General features: G+C 36.4%; 2 protein-coding genes and 2 long non-coding RNA genes across 6 annotated transcripts; 2 read left to right on the plus strand and 2 right to left on the minus strand.

Annotated features, from left to right (window-relative positions):
* Positions 1-1,572: 1,572 nt before the first annotated feature.
* Positions 1,573-12,821, minus strand: rchy1 (ring finger and CHY zinc finger domain containing 1). Of its 3 annotated transcripts, none has more exons than XM_089130585.1 (8): positions 12,702-12,821; positions 9,060-9,179; positions 7,819-7,934; positions 7,610-7,688; positions 7,416-7,519; positions 4,764-4,793; positions 4,233-4,353; positions 1,573-2,995 (listed from the first exon to the last, which is right to left on the minus strand). In XM_089130585.1, the coding sequence occupies exons 2-8, from the start codon at positions 9,114-9,116 to the stop codon at positions 2,810-2,812; spliced, it is 693 nt and encodes a 230-aa protein (XP_088986711.1). In that variant the 5' UTR covers positions 9,117-9,179; positions 12,702-12,821; the 3' UTR covers positions 1,573-2,809. The 3 variants fall into 3 exon arrangements, with proteins under 3 accessions (XP_088986711.1, XP_039514274.1, XP_088986712.1); XM_039658340.2 differs by lacking the exon at positions 12,702-12,821 and adding an exon at positions 9,606-9,916; XM_089130586.1 differs by lacking the exons at positions 1,573-2,995; positions 12,702-12,821 and adding exons at positions 3,002-3,199; positions 9,606-9,935.
* LOC148981769 (uncharacterized) lies at positions 9,972-11,300 on the plus strand. Its single transcript, XR_016168395.1, has 2 exons — positions 9,972-10,352; positions 11,234-11,300. It is a non-coding gene; the product is annotated as an uncharacterized LOC148981769 (long non-coding RNA).
* A 2,644-nt stretch (positions 12,822-15,465) lies between the features above and the next one.
* On the plus strand, positions 15,466-18,915 carry kcnv2b (potassium channel, subfamily V, member 2b). The gene is made up of 2 exons (XM_039659229.2): positions 15,466-16,773; positions 18,646-18,915. The coding sequence occupies exons 1-2, from the start codon at positions 15,466-15,468 to the stop codon at positions 18,913-18,915; spliced, it is 1,578 nt and encodes a 525-aa protein (XP_039515163.2).
* LOC120469927 (uncharacterized) lies at positions 16,114-18,813 on the minus strand. Its single transcript, XR_005620446.2, has 4 exons — positions 18,078-18,813; positions 16,851-16,887; positions 16,357-16,771; positions 16,114-16,249 (listed from the first exon to the last, which is right to left on the minus strand). It is a non-coding gene; the product is annotated as an uncharacterized LOC120469927 (long non-coding RNA).
* Positions 18,916-20,008: the final 1,093 nt, after the last annotated feature.

Below are 20,008 nucleotides of genomic sequence, written 5' to 3' on the forward strand. Positions count from 1 at the left end.
CTATAATGTCTAAATATTAGGCTACTAAATAATTAATAGAGTTTAAAAATAAATAAATTTGGACCAAGTATACACCCCTTAGGGGACAAGGGTGGGCTGGGGGGAAAAAAATACAAGGGCCAGTTGTAGACTTATCATAATTTCTAATATAATCTTTTCATGACTTACCAATTTTTTTCCTTCTTATGTGTGGGAAATGAGCTTCCCATCTTCTTCTCGAAACAAGTGTCTGCTGTTAACGTTTCTCACGCAGCTCATAACTTCTGCTAGCTCATACTGAGAATAACTGCTCATTCCCTGTATAAGAGCCAAACAGTTTTAAGTGTAAATCCATTCATATATTCAGAAATGGGCATAAATACATAAATAAAAATTCAAAATACCTCAGTTGAAATTTATCAAAGTAAAATACCAAATACTGTTTGTTTTTTTTTAATACAGAAATAAAAATGCAAAATACCTCAGTTGAAATGCATCAAAGTAAAATACCAAATACTGTTTTTTTTTTAGTTTTTTTTTTTTTTTTTACTTTTTTTAGTTTGAAATACAAAAACAGTATTTTGTCAATTTAAATTTGGAAAATAAATACACGCGAAATTGGTCATTCTGTGAAGTATCACTATCGGGCTGAAATCAAGGACCTATTCTGAATGTAAATTACACTTGTGTTCACAACTGCTTAGAAACTTGTTTTTATTTCACTACCTCTTCCCCTGCCCCGTAGGAAATTAGTTTTTCACCATCATTACTTCTCTAACAATTACTCATTAACACACACACAAAAAAAAGTTACTGAATGACGTATGTTTTCCGACATTTATTGACCCAATACTGTTTAGCATCAGCAACTTCTCAAAAAGACTGGCTTTAAGGGTCTCACTGGAGGTTACACTGCAGCCTTTTACTGAACACTATAAATCACATGTAAAACTGTGGGAACAATATGATACTCACTGCTTCTCTAAAAACCCAAAGTAAAACCCTGAGGTATGCCATGAGTCATCATGACTCCATTGAGATTTAGTATGGTAGCACTGTTTTACTGTTTTCTTACTTGGACTTATGGACTATTCATGATAGATTGTTTTATTCTCATAAATTTGTATTCTCTGTGAATAACAGACTAAAAGCTGCATGAACTTGTGTTTCACAAGTGGGTGAGCTCACCATTCACTGCTCCCAGCAAAACAACACGTGAAGGTCACAAATAACCCACCGCCGCAGGAACAGGAGACACTGCAGAAGTTATGACAGACACATCATAACAGGATGGTGCTGGTTTGAACCATGCAATTCATGAAGTTTGGCCAGCATTGTTTCTGAGAGCAAAGTAAGGTGGAATAAAAGTACACTTCGGATAAAACTAGTCATTTCATTCGAGTGTGTACTACAAATATCAACAAAAGTCACACTCAACAAAACAAGTAAAACAAACTTCTGGGAAAAATACCAAGGACAAGATTCTTTCTAGAAGGAAAACTTTAGGAAAATAAGATTGCTTCAGTTTTTTTTTTTATTAAACGAAAAAAAGATATATTACGCAATGTGATCATTTTATTTTTTTGTAACACAAAGCTTGTTTCTTGCCCAGCATTAACCAATAAATAAGCATTCAATAATTTTTAAATTAACAGAGTTCGGCCATGATGGCCACTGTCCCGACCTCATGTTACGTTCAAACATTCTTAAAAAATATATTCTTGATAGATAATGAGGATTTAATAATCAAATCAGATTTTAGTAAAAGTTTATCAACATTGCACTGGATTATCTTTAACATTTGTCATGACACACAATGCAAGTGGAAAATTCAAGAAATATGAATGCTGCAAATCTTACTGTGCTAGATCAGTTCTCATCGAGTTTAATCCAGCAAAAAAGAAAAGAAAAAAAGAGCAGTTGTACAGACATGGAAGCAGTGAGAGAGAAGACTTTCAGTCAGTTCTGTAAAAGCTTAAAGGAGAACGCCGGTCAATTTTAACACTGAGCTCATTTTTTTGTACATTTGGAGTGCGGTCAGTCCAGACAAAAACACCAAAAATCGGTTTTGCCTACATCGTGTTATCCTCTTTTTAAAATTTGCACTCTGTTGACTTCAATGGGGCATGTTCTAAACCTGCTTTTAGCCTCTTAACATCCTTGATTTGTCATTACGAGTGCGCAGCCATGTGAGTGGTGTTATTAAGAGATCACATCTGCAGTAGATGTGAAAGATATGAATAAAAATGATGTTAATTCAGTCAGCTCACATACCTCTACTTGCTTCTGTTTCGGTCGAAGTGCCGAGTTCACACGCGTGATCATTGGTAACTACATAATGTTCAACATCTGATTCGGATGAACTAACCATTTGAGCTGATATTCTCGGAACACCACACAGCACCGTCATTGGCTGACAGCTGACAGTCTGAGTCTCCACTGTTGCTTAGTTACCAAACTCGACAATCAACTACTGTGGACTTCGACCGAAAACAGGAAGTAAATAGAGGTATGTGATCTGGCTGAATTAACATCATTTTTATTAATATCTTTCACATCTACTGCAGTCAGATTGACCGTGGTCACTCTTAATAACGCCACTCACATGGCTGCGCACTCGTAATGACAAATCAAGGATGTTAAGAAGCTAAAAGCAGGTTTAGAACATGCCCCATTGAAGTCAACAGGGTACGAATTTTAAAAAGAGGATAACACCGTAGGCAAAAGTTTTCGTCTGTGCTGAGAGCACTCCAAATGTACAAAAAAATGAGCTCAATGTTAAAATTGACCGGAGTTCTCCTTTAACTGGGAGATGATCTGAACCTGAACATCAGTCGTGGTTCTGCGTGTCGGGCTCTTCTTCTAGCGGCTGCTGCGCAGGAGGTCGTGGGTCAGCGGCGGGGGGTGCGATCAGACCCCCGTCCTGTGCCGTGTTGTAGGAGCCACAGGTGCTGCACTTCATGCCCAAGACGTGGAAGGACACCGTGCAGTGAGCCTGGCAGTCATTGCATATGATCTGTGAACAAACAAAAAGGCAAGTTGACTTATTGGGGTAAGAACAGGTCACATTTCACAGTAAAATCAAGGAAAAAATAACTTGTGGCGCTTTAGCGGTTAATAAACAAAACTGCATGAGTCTTGCATTGTAGCTCTCCGTTTAAGTAGATGCCGAGTCACACAGGATCTGGGACACTCCGCAGCGGGTGTCGTCCCGTCCGGTCTAAAATAGTCCGAATATAAACACTTATTAGGATAAGAAAAAAAACACCGTTTGGATGATGTACTCGCTCATTATATACATTTTAAGTTAAGAAAAAAAAGGTACTTGGTGTACCTTAAAATAAACAAATCGTGAGAAAATTAAGCCAATTGAATGAAGCCAAATTTAGGGTTATTTAGAATTGTTGCATTGTGACCCATGCATTCCCATTATTACTCCCAGATTTTTAATTCTGATTTAATAAAATATTGTTAAAGGCAAATTCTACGATGAGGTAACAAAAATATTTTCTTTTTTTGCATTACATCAATGAGAATGCAATTTGTGATTCAGAAATGAGAACTGAGAAATAAGAGAAAATTGTTATGAAAACTGTAAAAATCATAATGGTCTTACAAGGTGCAATTTTATTATGCAATACAATATAAATATATATAATTATAAATATACCCAATTTAAGTAAAAACCACACAAGATTTTCTCCAGTAACTAAAACTAGAACTTTAAAAAAATAATTTTCGTTCATTGAAATACAGCTGGAAAAATATCTAATAATAATAATAAATAAAATTAAAACATTTCATATAAGATGAAAAAAAATAAATTAGAATGTTGCCTTGGAGACAAATCTAGACAAAGACAAGTTTAGTAAAGTACTAAAATTAATAAAACTAAACTGAAAATACATAGAGAAAAAACAAACTAAAATGAAAATAAAACAATATTAATAAAAACTATTTTTTTTTAATTTACTGAATTAAACTAAATTAATGAAATAAAATCGATTTATTTTTCATTATATTAAAATTAAAAAAAATAATAATCAATTATAGAAAAATATTAAAATGACCAAAGTAAATTTCTCCACATCTGATCTGAACTGTCATCATTTTACAACTGCAGGATATGAGTACATCTTACAGACTCATTAACCAATATTCACTTGTGTGTGTGTTTGCATTGCTCCTCGTTTGCATGTCCATTTGGATAACGTGTCTGCTCGGTGAATGCATGCAAATGATGGCTCTGTTACCTTTACTGTAGTGTCCTGGTACTCAGTGGGCATGGGACACTGGGCAATTTCCTTATCTCTCTGTTCCCAGAAGTCCTTCATGTTAAAGGCAGAGTGCATACACAGGGGACAGCGGTAAGCCCTGCGGGACAGACCGCCAGATGTAAGCACATCTCTCCACTGTTGAACTCTATCCTATACACGCCTATGACTAATTTATGAGGATCAAAACATGTTAACAGCTCAGAGGCTGATATTGTGTATAGATGTGAAACACTTACTGAAGGAATAATTTATTTTTAAAAAGAACTTCTAAAGTTTAAAGTCCATTATATGGAGAAAATCCTGGAATGTTTTCATCAAAAACCTTAATTTCTTTTCGACTGAAGAAAGAAAGACATGGACATCTTGGATGACATGGGGGTGAGAAGTTTTTTTTTTTAAAGTGAACAAATCCTTTACGTTAGAGAAATGTCACTATGAATATATGCAGAATTAGCAATGAGTCATAAGACATTAATACAATAATCAGAAAACAACAATATTCCTTACCCAGTTCTGCACATGTCATCAAAGCATGTTCTGCAAGCAAAAAAGATGGTGTTTTTACATCAAATCACATTCATTTGATAGGGCACCAGATGAAACACACAAAGTGACTTTAAATATTTTATAGAATATACAGTTGACATCACTTGTGTTCAAACCTGTAACTAGTAAAAGTCTAAATTCAATCATATAAAGCGATAAAGTCTCTTCAGAAAATTTCAGTAGCACCTCATTGCAGTACACAAGATCCAGGGGGCGGAGTCGGATCCAGATCTGAGGGGTGGAGTTGGGTAGGTTTAGGGGTGGGTTTAGGGATTAGGGGGTGGAGCTGGGTAGGTTTAGGTATATGTAAAGGCGGGCATACACTGTGCGATTTTCGTCCGATTTTGAGCCGAATTCTGACTCGTGCGACTCTTTTTCCTGTCGGACCGATTTTCAGCTCTGTCGTGCGTCGTTTGTCGTGCAATGTTCGTGCAGTGTACAGGGAGAAACGAGAGGCGATTAGCCTCTCACGATCGACAATCGGATGGTCGGATGAATTTCTGGCATGTCAGAAATTTTGGTCGCTCCTCGTGACTATATCGCACAGTTGAAGCAAAGCTACGAACCGATTGCCCTAAACTCAGTGTTTTTTCCCTCACTGCACCTGCGCGAAAACAGAAGTTTAACCATTTCATCTGCAGCAAAAATAAAATTAAAATAAAAACGAAAAGAGGGAGATCTTTAAGTTCTGTAGTTCAAACTAGCTACAAATTACTGTTGCTTACCTCTGTTCGTGTTGCAAAATGGATAATATTACCCACTGTCTTCCAAGCCACCTGCGATGTAACGCCTCTTTTATTAGTTTGTCAAACAATGTTTTTGAAATAAACCTGTTTTTAATTTTCATTGATGATTAATTATGTCAATGTTCGGACATATTATAGACTGTTAATAGTTATTTTATATGCCTATAATTCATTGTAATCGACCTAAATGTTTTAGACCATTTTTAATGAGGAGTAAGATTATGTAATATTTTATTATCCTCACAGCACGTTGGTTATGTGCTGTGAAAATATTGCGTGGCAAATTAATTATAATAGCGGATCAATTTAATAGTAAAATTAGCCTATAGGCCTCCCCTAATAATGATAATACAATAATACCAATAATAATTAAATGTATACATTGAAAATGCTAAATCATTTTGATACTAGCAGATGCTTGTTTTGACAATATCCCTGGGTACATACACGTAAATAGGCGCAATCCAGGGGGTTATCGCAGATATTACACGTATAGTGTGAGCAGTGAAGTCGCAGCTCGACGATCGGACCGTACAGTGTGAGCACATAAATCCTGAACTTTGGCTTTGCATCGCATGCGATTTACTCGTTCAGTGTGAGTAGGTACCTTGCTGAAATTGCACAGACATCGCACAGTGTATGCCCGCCTTAAGGCAGGGGTGCCCAATCCTGCTCCTGGCGATCGACTGTCCTGCACAGTTCATCTCCAACCCCAATCAAACACACCTGAATGTGATCCTAAAGACCTTAATTGGCTACTTCAGGTGTGTTTGATTAGGGTTTGAGATGAACTGTGCAGGACAGTCGATCGCCAGGAGCAGGATTGGGCACCCCTGATGTAAGGTGTGAGGAGTTGGATCTGGATCCGAAATTTTTGAGGTGTAGAGACAGAAATCAGATTTCATCAAAAAAATCTTAATTTGTGTTCCGAAGATGAACAAAACATGAAGAAGATGACGAGTTTGGAACGACACGGGGATGAGTAAATAATGACCAAATTTACATTTTTGAGCATACTCTCCCTTTAAGATAGCCTGGATACCAGCCGAACTTAGCCCCGCCCACAACATTTGAGTATGGGAGATCCGTTAAAAAGCAAGTATGCCCGAACCAAAGCTGTTCAGACCAATCAAATTGACAGGGCGGGCTTTATACTACGATGGACAGATGATCAACCATAACGTAATCATCCAAGTCGCCAAAGAGCGCTTGGGTTGAGTTTGTTTACAACAAATGAATGGCTACCGCTGGAGAATTGAAATGTATAGATTGAGATTCAGCTATTCAGAGAAACGCGATCAAGGCATTTGTCGATCGGAAAGATGTTTTTGCCGTCCTTCCTATGGGATTCAGTCTATCCAATTGAGTGCAGAAGCAATTTGTTTCCTGGTTCAGTTGAAACGCCCCATAATCACAGCCCAATGGAGCAGATCAGACTCATATTCTGCCTAGAATCTGAGTATGACGACGTCAGGCTGCCTTTAAGTCAAGCACAAAGGGGAAATCTAGCACAACTTTGAGCATATGTCATTTCTACAGACACTGTATTATGACATCACACTTGCAGCCTCTTGTTTTTATAATTCAAATTGAAGTAGATGAAAGATGTGAGAATATGCAAGCACTGCATCTTGCAGATCTAAAGTTTCATTTCTTTTAATTCAGCTAAATTATCACGCCGTGGCATTACAATCTTCTCTCACCAACATTCAGTTCACCAAACTTGGACTTTGGAACGCTTTGAAATGTGAAGCTTCTTTGCCTGAGCTTGCGTTTCCAGTCTCATGCATATGAATGGAAGTCAATGGACGGAAAGAGTGTAGTGTGTGTGACCGCCTCTTAACACAACAGATGATCAAACACTCACTTGTGTAGCAGATGGCCGCACGAGAGCACATGAGCCCCTATTCTGGACGTGTGGATGTCCTCCATACACACAGGGCAGTTCTGCCTAGACACGTTCTCAACACACTGAAAACACAAACACTGCTTAATAATTCACTAATGACAACAAAATGATCAAGTAACGTACAAGAATCAGGAGAAGACTTTCCATCATACCTTGTGATTATCTTTTAGATCAGTGGCTAAACATAAATTGCACTTCGTACAATGGAAGTATTTCTCACTTGGGCCAATTCTAAATGAAACAGAGGAGAAGGAGGTCAATGAGAATCTTATTAAAAGACAAATGTATTGCTTCGGTTGACCTCTCATTCGTTTTGAATGAAATCGTGTGCTAAATTAATACATGTAAATGCCATGCAAACCTGCATATCCCGCAGGGCTTGCAGTGGTACTGCTTCTTGTCTTTGTCAAACAGATGGCAGATGTCACAGTAATACTCCCCGAACTTCACTTCACATTGTTTACATGTCTGCTGAGCCTGATGAACACAGAATGAGCAACAGTTTTAATGACATCAAAGCTGAAAAGCAATAAAAGAAAGAAATCATATTTTGCATTAAGAAAAGGCCTATTTAGTGGACCATTAGAATCTGTTGCATTTCGACATTTAATGATTTATACAACCATGATGTGTAATTACTTCTTTTGCATCACAGTAAGATTTTGTTTGATGACTAGAATTGTGTAATACACTGCTGCTAAAGTCTCTTATGCTCATCAAGGCTGTAAATACAGTAAAACAGTAATATTGTGAAATATTATCACAATTTAAAATAACATTTCTATTTTAAATATGTAATTTATTCTTACGATGCAAAGCTGTATTTCAGCATCATTACTCCAGCCTTCAGTCACATGATCCCACAAATCACTCTAATATGCATTATATTATTATCAATATTGAAAACAGCCGTCCAATTTTTTCCAGTATTCTTTGATGAATAGAAAGTTAAAAAGAGCTGTATTTATTTTAAATATAATTTTTTGTGACATTATAAATGCTGTTACTGCCACTTATGATCAATTTAATGCATCCTTGCAGAATAAATGTATTAATTTCTTTAAAAAATAAAATTAAAACATCCTACTGAACCCGAACTTTTGAATGGTAGTGTATAACTTTACTAAAGCTTGCTTTTTCAGATAAATGCTATTCTTTTGAACTTTCTATTCATTGAAGAATCCTAAATGAAAATAAACTGTTCTCAACACTGATAATATTAAGAAATTAAATGAATGATGAAATGATGATCATGTGACACTGAAGACTGGAGTAATGATGCTGAAAATTTAGCTTTGTACACAGGAATAAATTACATGTTAAAATATATTGAAATAGAAAACAGTTATTTCAAATTGTAATCATATTTCAAAATGTACTGTTTTTTAACCACATAAATGCAGCTTTGGTGAGCATGAGACTTCTATTTAAAACATTACAAACTTTTACTGATCACTGATTTCTCTTACTGATTACTGACCGTTTGTGGTTTAATGTTACCCACAAATAATACCCAGACATCTTGGCAGCTTTTGTGAGATTCCCACAAGCAAATTTTATGATGTGTTTAGAGTCTAGCATAATGCATAAATATGATTTTACCTCTTGAATAGTATTGCATGAAGAGCATTTGACTTCTCGGACCTTAAATCGGTCCATTTGATGGTTCTCTTCACCATCATGACAGAGTCTGCAAACATAAAACTTCCCACAGCAGGGCGCCTGCAGACACACCACAAATATATAATAAGCCATCACCATCAACGCATACAACAGTCCGCATAAACACTCACAGCATCAGAATATGTTGTAAGTGCAAATGCAGGACCATTAACAAAAACCCTAAACTAATACCGAGCAAGGCAACTAACATATCTTATTTGTTGCCTTTAAACCATCAATAATTAGATTTTAGTTCATAGAATAACTTTATATTACATCTTAAAAATAGTAAATGGGTGTTCAGTCACAGTGAAACAACATACAAACCCATACAGTTAGCAATATGCTAATAAGACTTATTTCAAACTCACGCTACCGTGCGACTAAGGTAAGTATTTACCAAAACAATCATGCTAACTTATTGACATTGGCAACCATATATGAAATATAACGAATAACCGTTACATGAAATGAAATGTCACTCACTTTTAACAAACAGCTGCGAACATAGTGCTCACATCCGACTTCAGTGGCGGCCATGTTTCATTCAAATGCGAGAAAACTTTATTTAAACGTCCGTTGTGTTTATGCCGCTTTCGCATTATAATGTTTCCTCGTTAAAATAAAAATACAAAAAGAAATAGCTTTGCCATTTTATCGGGCACTAGCTTTTAACCGGACTAGCTTTGAAACAGTCGACATTTTTGAAGATTACCATGTAGGAGTACATGTAAAGTGAAATTGTCTTATAGGCCTAATGAAAATTAAATTATGTAGAATTACTTCATATTTCATGTCCAAATTATAACCAATACAGGCCTGTTTATTATCACATGAAAGTTATCCCAAGGCCTCAGGGCCGGCGCTCCGCACACGCACATCACGCACTGCGCGTAGGGCACCAAGTGCTTGGGGGGGCACCAAAAAATCTGGGTGGTGAAAAATCATCACAATAGGCTACTAGTATAAATAACAAATACAATATGTCTAAAGCATGTTAATATACAAAAGCAATACAAAAGTAATATAGGCCTAGACCAAATTAGTGGAGAAAAAGGTGAATCTCCTGTGCCACTCTCCCTCTGGTGCCCCCCCTTCCCCACCTCGCAGTGGTCTGTTCCTCAATCAGTGTCAAATTTGGCAGACACCTGATCGACATCAGACATGGTCTCTAAAGAGTCGGGGGCGGAAAAAAGGAAAAAGAAGAGACAGTGGGATGATACTTGTTTGCAGGTAAGACAATGTTTTAAATAAAAGTGTTAGTTTTGTAGGCACCCTTGCTTCGTGTATGCATGTCCAGAGGGGCGTCGCTAGTTGTGCAAATGATCCAGGGCTTTGCCCTGCATGTAGAATTTTTTATTTTAACGGGGGTCCGGGGGTTTCTCCCTGGGTTTTTTTTTTACTTGGGCTGTTTAAGATGCAGTTAGTTTGTTTGAGAAGAAAAGGAAGATCGCTTAGATATGTTTTTTCGTTGTTGTTCTATCGGATAATGCGGTCAAAGGCCCAAGGGCGACATCTATTGGTGAAACTGCAATTAAAAAAAAAAACACAATCTCACTGTTTGTATATTTTCATATGGAGTTGTCAAATTATTAGGGCTGGGAAAAGCGTAATCACATCCAAAATAAAAGTTTCTACATGAGTACTGTGTATAATTATTTTGTATATATAATATACACACATATATATATTTAAGAAATATTTGCATGTATATACTGTATATATTAATAGATAATTTATATTATATATATATATATATATATATAAATTAAAATATTTTATATATAAATAACAAATATTTCTTAAATACATATACAAAATAATTATACACAGTACACACACATAGGCCTATATCATTAATGTAGACACAAACTTTTATTTTGGATGCGATTAATCGCGATTCATCTTTTCAGCCCTACAAATTATGTACAGAATTATTATACTGTGCCTCATCAGACCTCTTTTAAAGGTAGAATAGAGTTTTGAATTTTAAATGTTCCAGTGACACATAGGCCTATATTATATAAAAGACTAATGTGTGCAATATTTTTGTATACGATGGTTATTGATTTAGTACAATCCGTGAATATTTTGTCTTGTATTTCTGAATGCAGGGTCAATGCTAAAATACATGCAAGGAGCAACTCAAGGCCAGGAGGAAGAACCATCAACCAGCAGTTGTAGCCAGTTCCAAAAATGTGTTTTTAGTAATTGTGGTGGTTTTTGGTATTTATAATTTTAACCTTTTTATTATTTATTACTTTTCATATTTGGTGCCATTGTTAATGTAAATGTATTTATTTGCAGCAGTTATTTTGGAAGTAAAGAGAACCTAACTAAGAAATTCTGAATGGTTGTTATTCCTTGGGTGAGTGGGTGGTGGGGGTGGGTGGGGGGGGGGGGGGGTGTTAAGGGGGCACCACCAAGCATTTGTGCTTAGGGCACCCAAATGGCTAGCGCCGGCCCTGAAGGCCTATATCTCAGTGTTTTGAGTCAAACATCCAGCTAAACATATTTTTAATCACTTAAACGTTTGATTCTAATTTACCGTCTTATTTTTGTAACAGCATTTTGAAACAAACGTACAAGTAATACGCTACTGAATTTAATAACATTCTGTCCTGTGGTCTGTTCTTATAATATTAGATTTGCATTATTAATAATGTCCCTTTGTTTTTATATACAATCACCATGCAAATAACATTGGGTGGACAAATCATACGGTGGCCGAGAGGTGCAAAACAAATCACAATTATAAAAACAAAATAACAAGTCAGAAAACACAACGACAATTCAGAAAACAAAGTAACATTTCAGAAAACACAACGACAAATCTGAAAACGAATTAACAAATCAGAAAACACAAAAACAAATCTGAAAACAAATTAACAAGTCAGAAAACACAACGACAAATCTGAAAACAAATTAACAAGTCAGAAAACACAACGACAAGTCAGACAAAACGGAAAAGGTAGGTATGTGTGGCGAATGGAATACTGATCGCTGATTGGACGTGACGTCTGTCAATCAAGACATGCAGATAATACATAGTTCCTCGGCAATTTCGAGGTTACTACTGATCACCGAGTAACTCAATCAACTAAGTTGATATAAGTTATTGTAGGTCCACAAAACCTTGTCACTTAACAACTGTACGTAACCTTCACTCCAAACTATTAATCCTTTTGTAAAACGGTGATCAGTAGTAACCTCGAAATTGCCGAGGGGTTTTGCTGACAGAATCCGAATTCTCACAGACTGCACTCTCACTCTGTATTGAGCTGATAACCTTAAGCTGATAACGCTAATGTGAATGAGACATCCCTTAGGAAAAACGAATCTTGTAGTATTTTAGGACAAAATATTATACAATATTATACAAAATATTACGTAATTCCTTTTATAAAAATACTATAGTATTTTACAGAGGAAGCTATTACAGAACATCAGAGAAGTATTATAGAATATTATAGATATATAATATTCTATCTATAATATTTAATATTATAGATATTATAATATAGATTATATATATTGTTATAATCTAGGCTTATGTTACCAGTAGCTACCGCGATGTCTTACCTGGAGATTCAACCAGATAATAGTCTGGAAACGACACCTCCGGCCATTTGGTGGGTCATTGACCCAGTTTTTAATTAAATAAAGGCAATCATAACCTATTACAGTTCATTTTGAAATGTACCGTTGCCGGTCGGCAGCCGTCAATGACTCGCAATATGACATTTTTGTCATTCAAATACATACGCTGCTTCCCACGCCGACCACGCCCCCCAACTATGACGCGTTGCCGAGAGAGTCGACTGGATTGATGACGGGAGCGGGGGAGACGCACACACGCAGTCTCTCCCTCATACCGTGCTCTCTCGCCTTCATTTTCTCCTCACAAGCATGACGTAAATCAACAGCTAGATCAATGAGTATAGAAGCACTATGATTATGACCCCCGATCACAAAAATCTGAAATTATCGTACATTATGGGATTTTTTTCATTATTGATCGTACATCGTACAGAGGTCAAAATTATCGTACAAATACGATAATTATCGTACATCTGGCAACACTGAGTCTGCTGTACTTTCTGCATGTCTTGATTGACAGATAACTTGTCCAATCAGCGATCAGTATTCCATTCGCCACATATACCTACCTTTTCCGTTTTTTTCTGACTTGTCGTTGTGTTTTCTGACTTGTTAATTTGTTTTCAGATTTGTTTTTGTGTTTTCTGATTTGTTAATTTGTTTTCAGATTTGTTTTTGTGTTTTCTGATTTGTTAATTCGTTTTCAGATTTGTCGTTGTTTTCTGAAATGTTACTTTGTTTTCTGAATTGTCGTTGTGTTTTCTGACTTGTTATTTTGTTTTTATAATTGTGATTTGTTTTGCACCTCTCGGCCACCGTACAAATCCTTTATTAAAGCGGCAAATAAAAATCAGACCATTTGTGTGTGTTTGTCACAAACAGTGCACAGTGACAGACGGTGGCAGCATCTGCCCCTCCAAGATTAAAAACTTGCCCATTGTCTTTCCTAAAATGATTGCTTAATCTGATCTACTGTAGGTTTAAGCCCTTAAGAGTCTATAAACCACTGAACATATAAGTATATTCATGTTATATCTGAATATATGATTTATTAAGCTTTTGGACTTTGTAAAAAGTTGTAAAACTTGCTAACATGCTCAGTTTGATTTTTTTTTTATCTCTCAGATGCCCTTGAGATCTAGATGTGGATGTGTTTGGTGGCACTATTATTTGTTATACAGGATTGATTCGTTGTTAAATCCTGCTAGACTGTTATATGGGAAAATCAGTTTTTAAGCTCTAAAATAAAGAGATATAATAAGAATAAAATACAATCGAACAAAATACAGTAGAATACAATTATTTCTACAGAAGAGATATCTTAGATGTAGATGATGGCAAATATCTTAACACAAGTCACTGAATAAATACAAATTCATCCCTTTATATATTTCCTTTTATTATTCTAAGAACAAAGCAATTAGGAAAAAGTCATAAACATCATGGGATTATACAAAACTAATGCAAAGAATATCTTCACAACCCTAAAAGTTAATAGGAATAATTACAGTAACTGAACTTAACAATACACTCTCTTATTTGTAATTATTTTACATGTTGGCGAATTGGTGGCTAATTTGTATGAATTTGTACAATCTCACTCACAGATCTCATGATGGTTAGGTTTAGGGTGGGGTTCTTTCTAAAAAATCTTACTTTTCCATACGGATCACATTGTATGTTTTCTCATTAGATCACCTAACGTTAAATCTTGAAGGTCTTAGTGACCTGGTTACCTTAAGTGACTTTGCATTATCCATCCTGTTCTTTCCAGTGTTTACAACTCTAGATTCATGTCTATTTGAATTTGTTTTGTTTTTGAAAGCAGATAAACACTGGAGACATTATTCAAAGAAATGATTTATTTCATAATCACGTTTTCAATGCATTCCTCCTCACAAGTTATATATAAAGTTATACACTCTAAAAATTGCTGGGTTGTTTTAACTCAACTTTGGGTCAAATGTGGACAAACCCAACCATTGGGTTAAAAACGTTTGGGTTTGTCCATATTTGACCCAAAGTTGGGTTAAAAACCCCCAGCATTTTTAGAGTGTACTGTATATATTTTTGATTATTAAAAAGCTCAAAATAACATTATCTTTTTAAAAAAGAAACATTTTTTAACATAATAAATGTCTTTACTGTCACTTTTGATCTTGTGGCACTGCTGTATTAAAACTATTAATTTATTTTATTTTTAAATCAAATACCTCAAATGGTGTATCATTTTCCACAACAAATATAAAGCAGAAAAAAAGTTCAACAAATGTTTCTGAGCAAAAAGAAGACTAAATTCAGACAGATCATGTGACCTTCATTCATGGATTCCTTCATGTCCACTTCTGTTTGGCTGCTTGTTTAAATGTTATTATCATTATCCTCTAGTCTAGTAAATACCTGCTCTATCATTAACTAGATAAAGATGCCCATATTTCAGAAGCAGTTTATAAATAAGCCTTTGAATGTTGAAAGGGGTCTTGTGAATATTCATTCATTGACACATTCATTAGCAAGCGTGTCATTTCAAAGAATTCAAAGCAGACTTCACCCTCAAGCAAAGGCTTAACGGATCATGGCATTTAAGTTGAACTCTTAGCTTCTTATAGACGGCATTAGAGGACTGGTGCTCCCTCCTGCCTGTCTCTTTACACTTAAACAGAGGAGGTTTAGTGTCAGTAAAGCTCTGAGATTTACAGGCACGCTGTACGTACCTCCTCTGGGAGGATAGTGGAAGACTGAGAGGATGTTCACTGATCAGAGAAACAGGAGACAGAGCCTCTTTCCCAACTGCAAACTAGCGACTTCTGAGTCGATAGACGACACCGTCCCATTCGCTAAAGAGTGTCTGGTGAAACAATGGAGCTCTTTAAGCGAACTACAGGCGGATATCTACGACATTTTTGCGGATGTCGACGATGAGGAGGTTGAGAGGTATTCAGAGCCTTCGTTATGGTTTACCAGCACATCACCAAGCAGGAATTGCACGCTTAACCTCAACGTTGGAGGAAAGCCCTACCGTATCACCTACAAGATGGCAGCGAGATACCCACAGAGCAGACTAGGCCGTCTGGCCACCTACACTGACCTCAACATGAAGCTGAACCTCTGCGATGACTACGTCGTGAAGGACAACGAATACTTCTTCGACCGAGATCCGGACGTCTTCAACAGCATCTTCAACTTCTACAGGACCGGTGTGCTGTGGATCAAGGAAGAGCTCTGTCCGAGGAACTTCTTGGAGGAGATCAATTACTGGGGCGTTCGGATCAAATACTCACAACGGTGCTGTCGGATCCTGCTCGAGGAGAAGCACGACGAGCTGTGCGAACAGCTCAAGGTACAGAAGGAACTGGAGGCGGAGGTGGTAATCGAACAAAACGAGGAGGCGTTCGACCGCATGTTTCTCGGCGAGACGCGACGCTCGCTTTGGAACTTCATGGAGAATCCGTTCTCCTCGGTCCAGGCGAAACTCATGGCAGTCGCCTCGAGTTTGTTTGTGCTGGTGTCGCTGGTTACGATGACTCTGTCTACGGTGGAAGAAATGGAGAACATGGCATCCATTAACCAGTTTACTGGCAAGACATACGGAGAGATTGTAGAGACTCTGTGCATAACCTTCTTCACCACCGAGTACCTGTTGCGTGTGGTTTCAACCCCAGATATCTGTAGCTTTGCTAAGAGCGTACTGAACGCGGTAGACCTCATGGCCATCCTACCGCAGTTGCTGCAGTTCGTGCTCGAGACCTTTGAGGACTTCGTTCCTGGGAAACAAAATGCGGACATGAAGACTGTAGGTCAAGTGAGCAAGGTTGGGCAAGTGCTGCGAATCATGCGACTCATGCGTATTTTTCGGGTTCTGAAACTGGCGCGTCACTCCACGGGGCTGAGAGCGTTTGGCTTCACGTTGAGGCAGTGCTATCACCAGGTGGGGTGTCTCTTTCTCTTTATTGCCATGGGGATCTTCACATTCTCTGCCATGGTGTATAGCGTTGAATTCGACGCCCCAAATACCAACTTTACCAGTATTCCACATTCTTGGTGGTGGGCATCTGTAAGTAAACATTATTTTTTATCAATCATGCATATATGATATACTGTAGATGATGTTACTCCGTCCGTAGTACTCACCCTAATGTCTTTCGAAACCAGTATCACTTTCTTTTTTCTGTGGAAAACACAAAAGGAGATAAAGTGCAACAGTGAAGTTCTAGAGGTAAAATCCCATTCATTTTACAGGGGAATTGACTTTGAATGATAAACCTTTAAAGGCAGACATCCAATGAGCTACGAGGTTATTTATCAATGGTATCTATTACATTTTGAAATAATAATGTTTAACAGTGGAATTCCTGGTGAAAAGTGGCATTAACCAAGAGAAATCTCTATTCTCTACCAATCAGAGAATCGCAACAAGCAAATCGTGCCAAAATAACTCAAAAAAATAACTCTGTGAATGAACATGAAAAAAATCACGGAAAGATTTCCACATGATTAACTTGCTAATTATGTTATTCCAATTTATTGTACTTACGTTGGGTCAACTTAATTCATTAAGGTTGATTCAGCTTATTTACTATGGTTGGGCACAGCTTTATTTAATAGTGTCAGTGAATTTATAAATGCTCCCAAATTCATGTATTCATTCATCCAATGCAATATAATTTATTTTAGTGTCACATTATAGCCATCTATTAGCTACCAATAGCACTTTATATTATATTAAATGAGATTGATTAATTATTTGATTCATCCACCAAAGCAAATGCTGTGAATGTTAAATCAGTCTTCAGCCAAACCAAATGCTCCACTCTTCTCCGCAATGGTAACCCACTGTAATTTAACGGTTCAATAATTGCAATGTATTGAATATTAAACACAATTAAGCACTACCAAGTCTTCCCCTTTTCTAATTTTCTTAAAAACACTTAAAATAACACTTCATTTTAACATGTATTCTCTCTTAATTCAACCATATGCAAAGTCTGCTGGGAACTAACAAGCACCGCCTAGTTTCAGTTAATGCAACACAAATAATTCATTCATGTAATCCAACACAAACGAATTAAGTAAACTTAAATGTTGCATATATTTAAGCAGATCGAACACAATCAAATTAAGTTTGGACAAAATGTATAGCGATTGTGTCATTTTAATTAAGAAATTTGAACAAGCAGCAAAATTATTATTTGTTTGAGTGTACTTAAACATTTGTATGCATATTTTTCCCTTAGCCATTTGTCTTTTCGTCCAATTTTCAAATGTTGTGACTCCTCTTGTAGATGGTTGGTTTGGTTTTATAACTTATAACTCATAAAACAAAGTTTTTTTTTAAATCCCCATGGGAAAAATACTTACCGAACCAAGGCCGCTGAAAAAGTGGGCTGGCACTATTGCTCTCGATAGCACAAAATCCCCTGCTCTTTTCCGCACAATAAAAGTAAATGATGATCATGCTTGTCCATTATAGACCATTTCACAAGATGTAAACAACACTGGTCCAGAAACACTTCCTGTTTCAGTTTGTAACTGTTTTCTTTATTTCACATGTAAAGAAAACATCTTAAAGATGTTTGTTTAACTTTTTGATTCAGTTTTATATGTTCTGTTGGTTGTATTTTATCCCAGCTTTTATGTAGTGTTAAAAAACTGAAACAGGAAGTGCTACTGGACCAGTGTTGTTTACATCTTGTGAAATGGTCTATACATCTTTAGGTTTGTAAAATGGTGCACAAGTCATTTGAACTACTTTTATGAAGTTTGCATTGTGTTTTTGGAGCTTTACCGCTTATTGTCCCCATCCACTTTGACTGTGTGACATAACGTCCTGCTAAACTTCTCCTTCAGTTTTCTATGGAAGAAAGAAAGTCAGAGGGGTTTGTAAATTATGTATTTTGATCAGTTTACCAATAACTTCTCATTCCAGGTGAGCATCTCCACTGTAGGCTATGGTGACATGTATCCAGAGACCCTATTGGGGCGGATATTTGCCTTTGGCTGCATTTCCTTTGGGATCATTTTGAATGGCCTTCCAATCTCCCTCCTCTTCAATAAATTCTCAGATTACTACAGCAAACTGAAGTCTCATGAATACACTTCCAACATGAAGAACAGAGGGAAGGTTAACTTCATCCTGAGAGCCAAGAAGAAACTAAAAGAAATTCGCTACATCGAAATTAATGACACTGTTTCATAGACACTAGTAGTAAAATAGAGTTCCCAAAAGGGATCATTTTCTAAAAAAAGTCTCTAAAGTGCCAACAGTAAACGATGAAATGGTACATACTTGCGGTCTGTTATTTCTCATTACCTGATCCTTGAGCATTATCGGTTGTTTAATGTTCATGGCATGCACATATCTTTGGTAATGAAGTTGTACTAAAGCAATAAAGTACATTTTAATGTTTGGACATCATGTAACTCTGTACCTCTTCTAGTTCCCTGTTAAATTATGCTTTTCGCCTGGTAACAGAAGCACATTTAGACACATAACACTGACGCTGACCTGCATTATCCTCACAGTTGACGTTCTACCTTGCACATCCTGACTTGGTGAAATCAGGTTCTTACCTCTCAGGTAACCTTACCTGCCCTTTTATAACTCAACCTGTCTGACAACCCCAACAGAAGATTACAGTTAATCTAATTTACAAAGTTTCCCTGACGTCTCCAATTAAATTAACACCATATTTAGCCTCCAAAGACAATTCCTATTTGTTCTCAACAATTTCTCTGAGACCATACAAGCCTTTGGGTTCAGGTCAAATTGTCACAAAATTTAAGACTGACATATAGTGACTTAATAATACTCCCACAATGAAAAAAAAAATGGTCTCATCTGTTTTGGTATTGAGTTTACTAAGAATCTCTGGAAAAACATTTTGAGTATTTTTTGTGTGTGGTAGCCTATAATTCCTGATATCTCTTTGAAATATGAAAATGTTATTCTTGGTTATACGCATTATGAGAGAGAAGATTTGGATGTTTTTTATTTGTTCAATCTTAATTTGAAAAGTGTTAAAGAGTGAGCCTTTCTTTAACATTTTTCTTGAACTCTACATCTGATTTCTGATTCTCTAATAAGAAAGCTGTGAAAACAGTGAATCTTTTTTTTCTTGCTCCCTGGCTATATTGTCATTCTGTATTTTTCTGTTTTCTATAATAATACTAATAATGTAGGATTTACTTGAAAAGGACAATTTTCACTCATTAATTGCTAGTATATTTCATAAAACATTACAAAGAAACGGCAAGAAAAGAAACACACTGAATTAAACGTAGAATTTTTA

Source organism: Pimephales promelas, chromosome 4 (genome assembly GCF_988280905.1).
Source record: "Pimephales promelas chromosome 4, fPimPro1.hap1.1, whole genome shotgun sequence".
Taxonomy (NCBI): domain Eukaryota; kingdom Metazoa; phylum Chordata; class Actinopteri; order Cypriniformes; family Leuciscidae; genus Pimephales; species Pimephales promelas.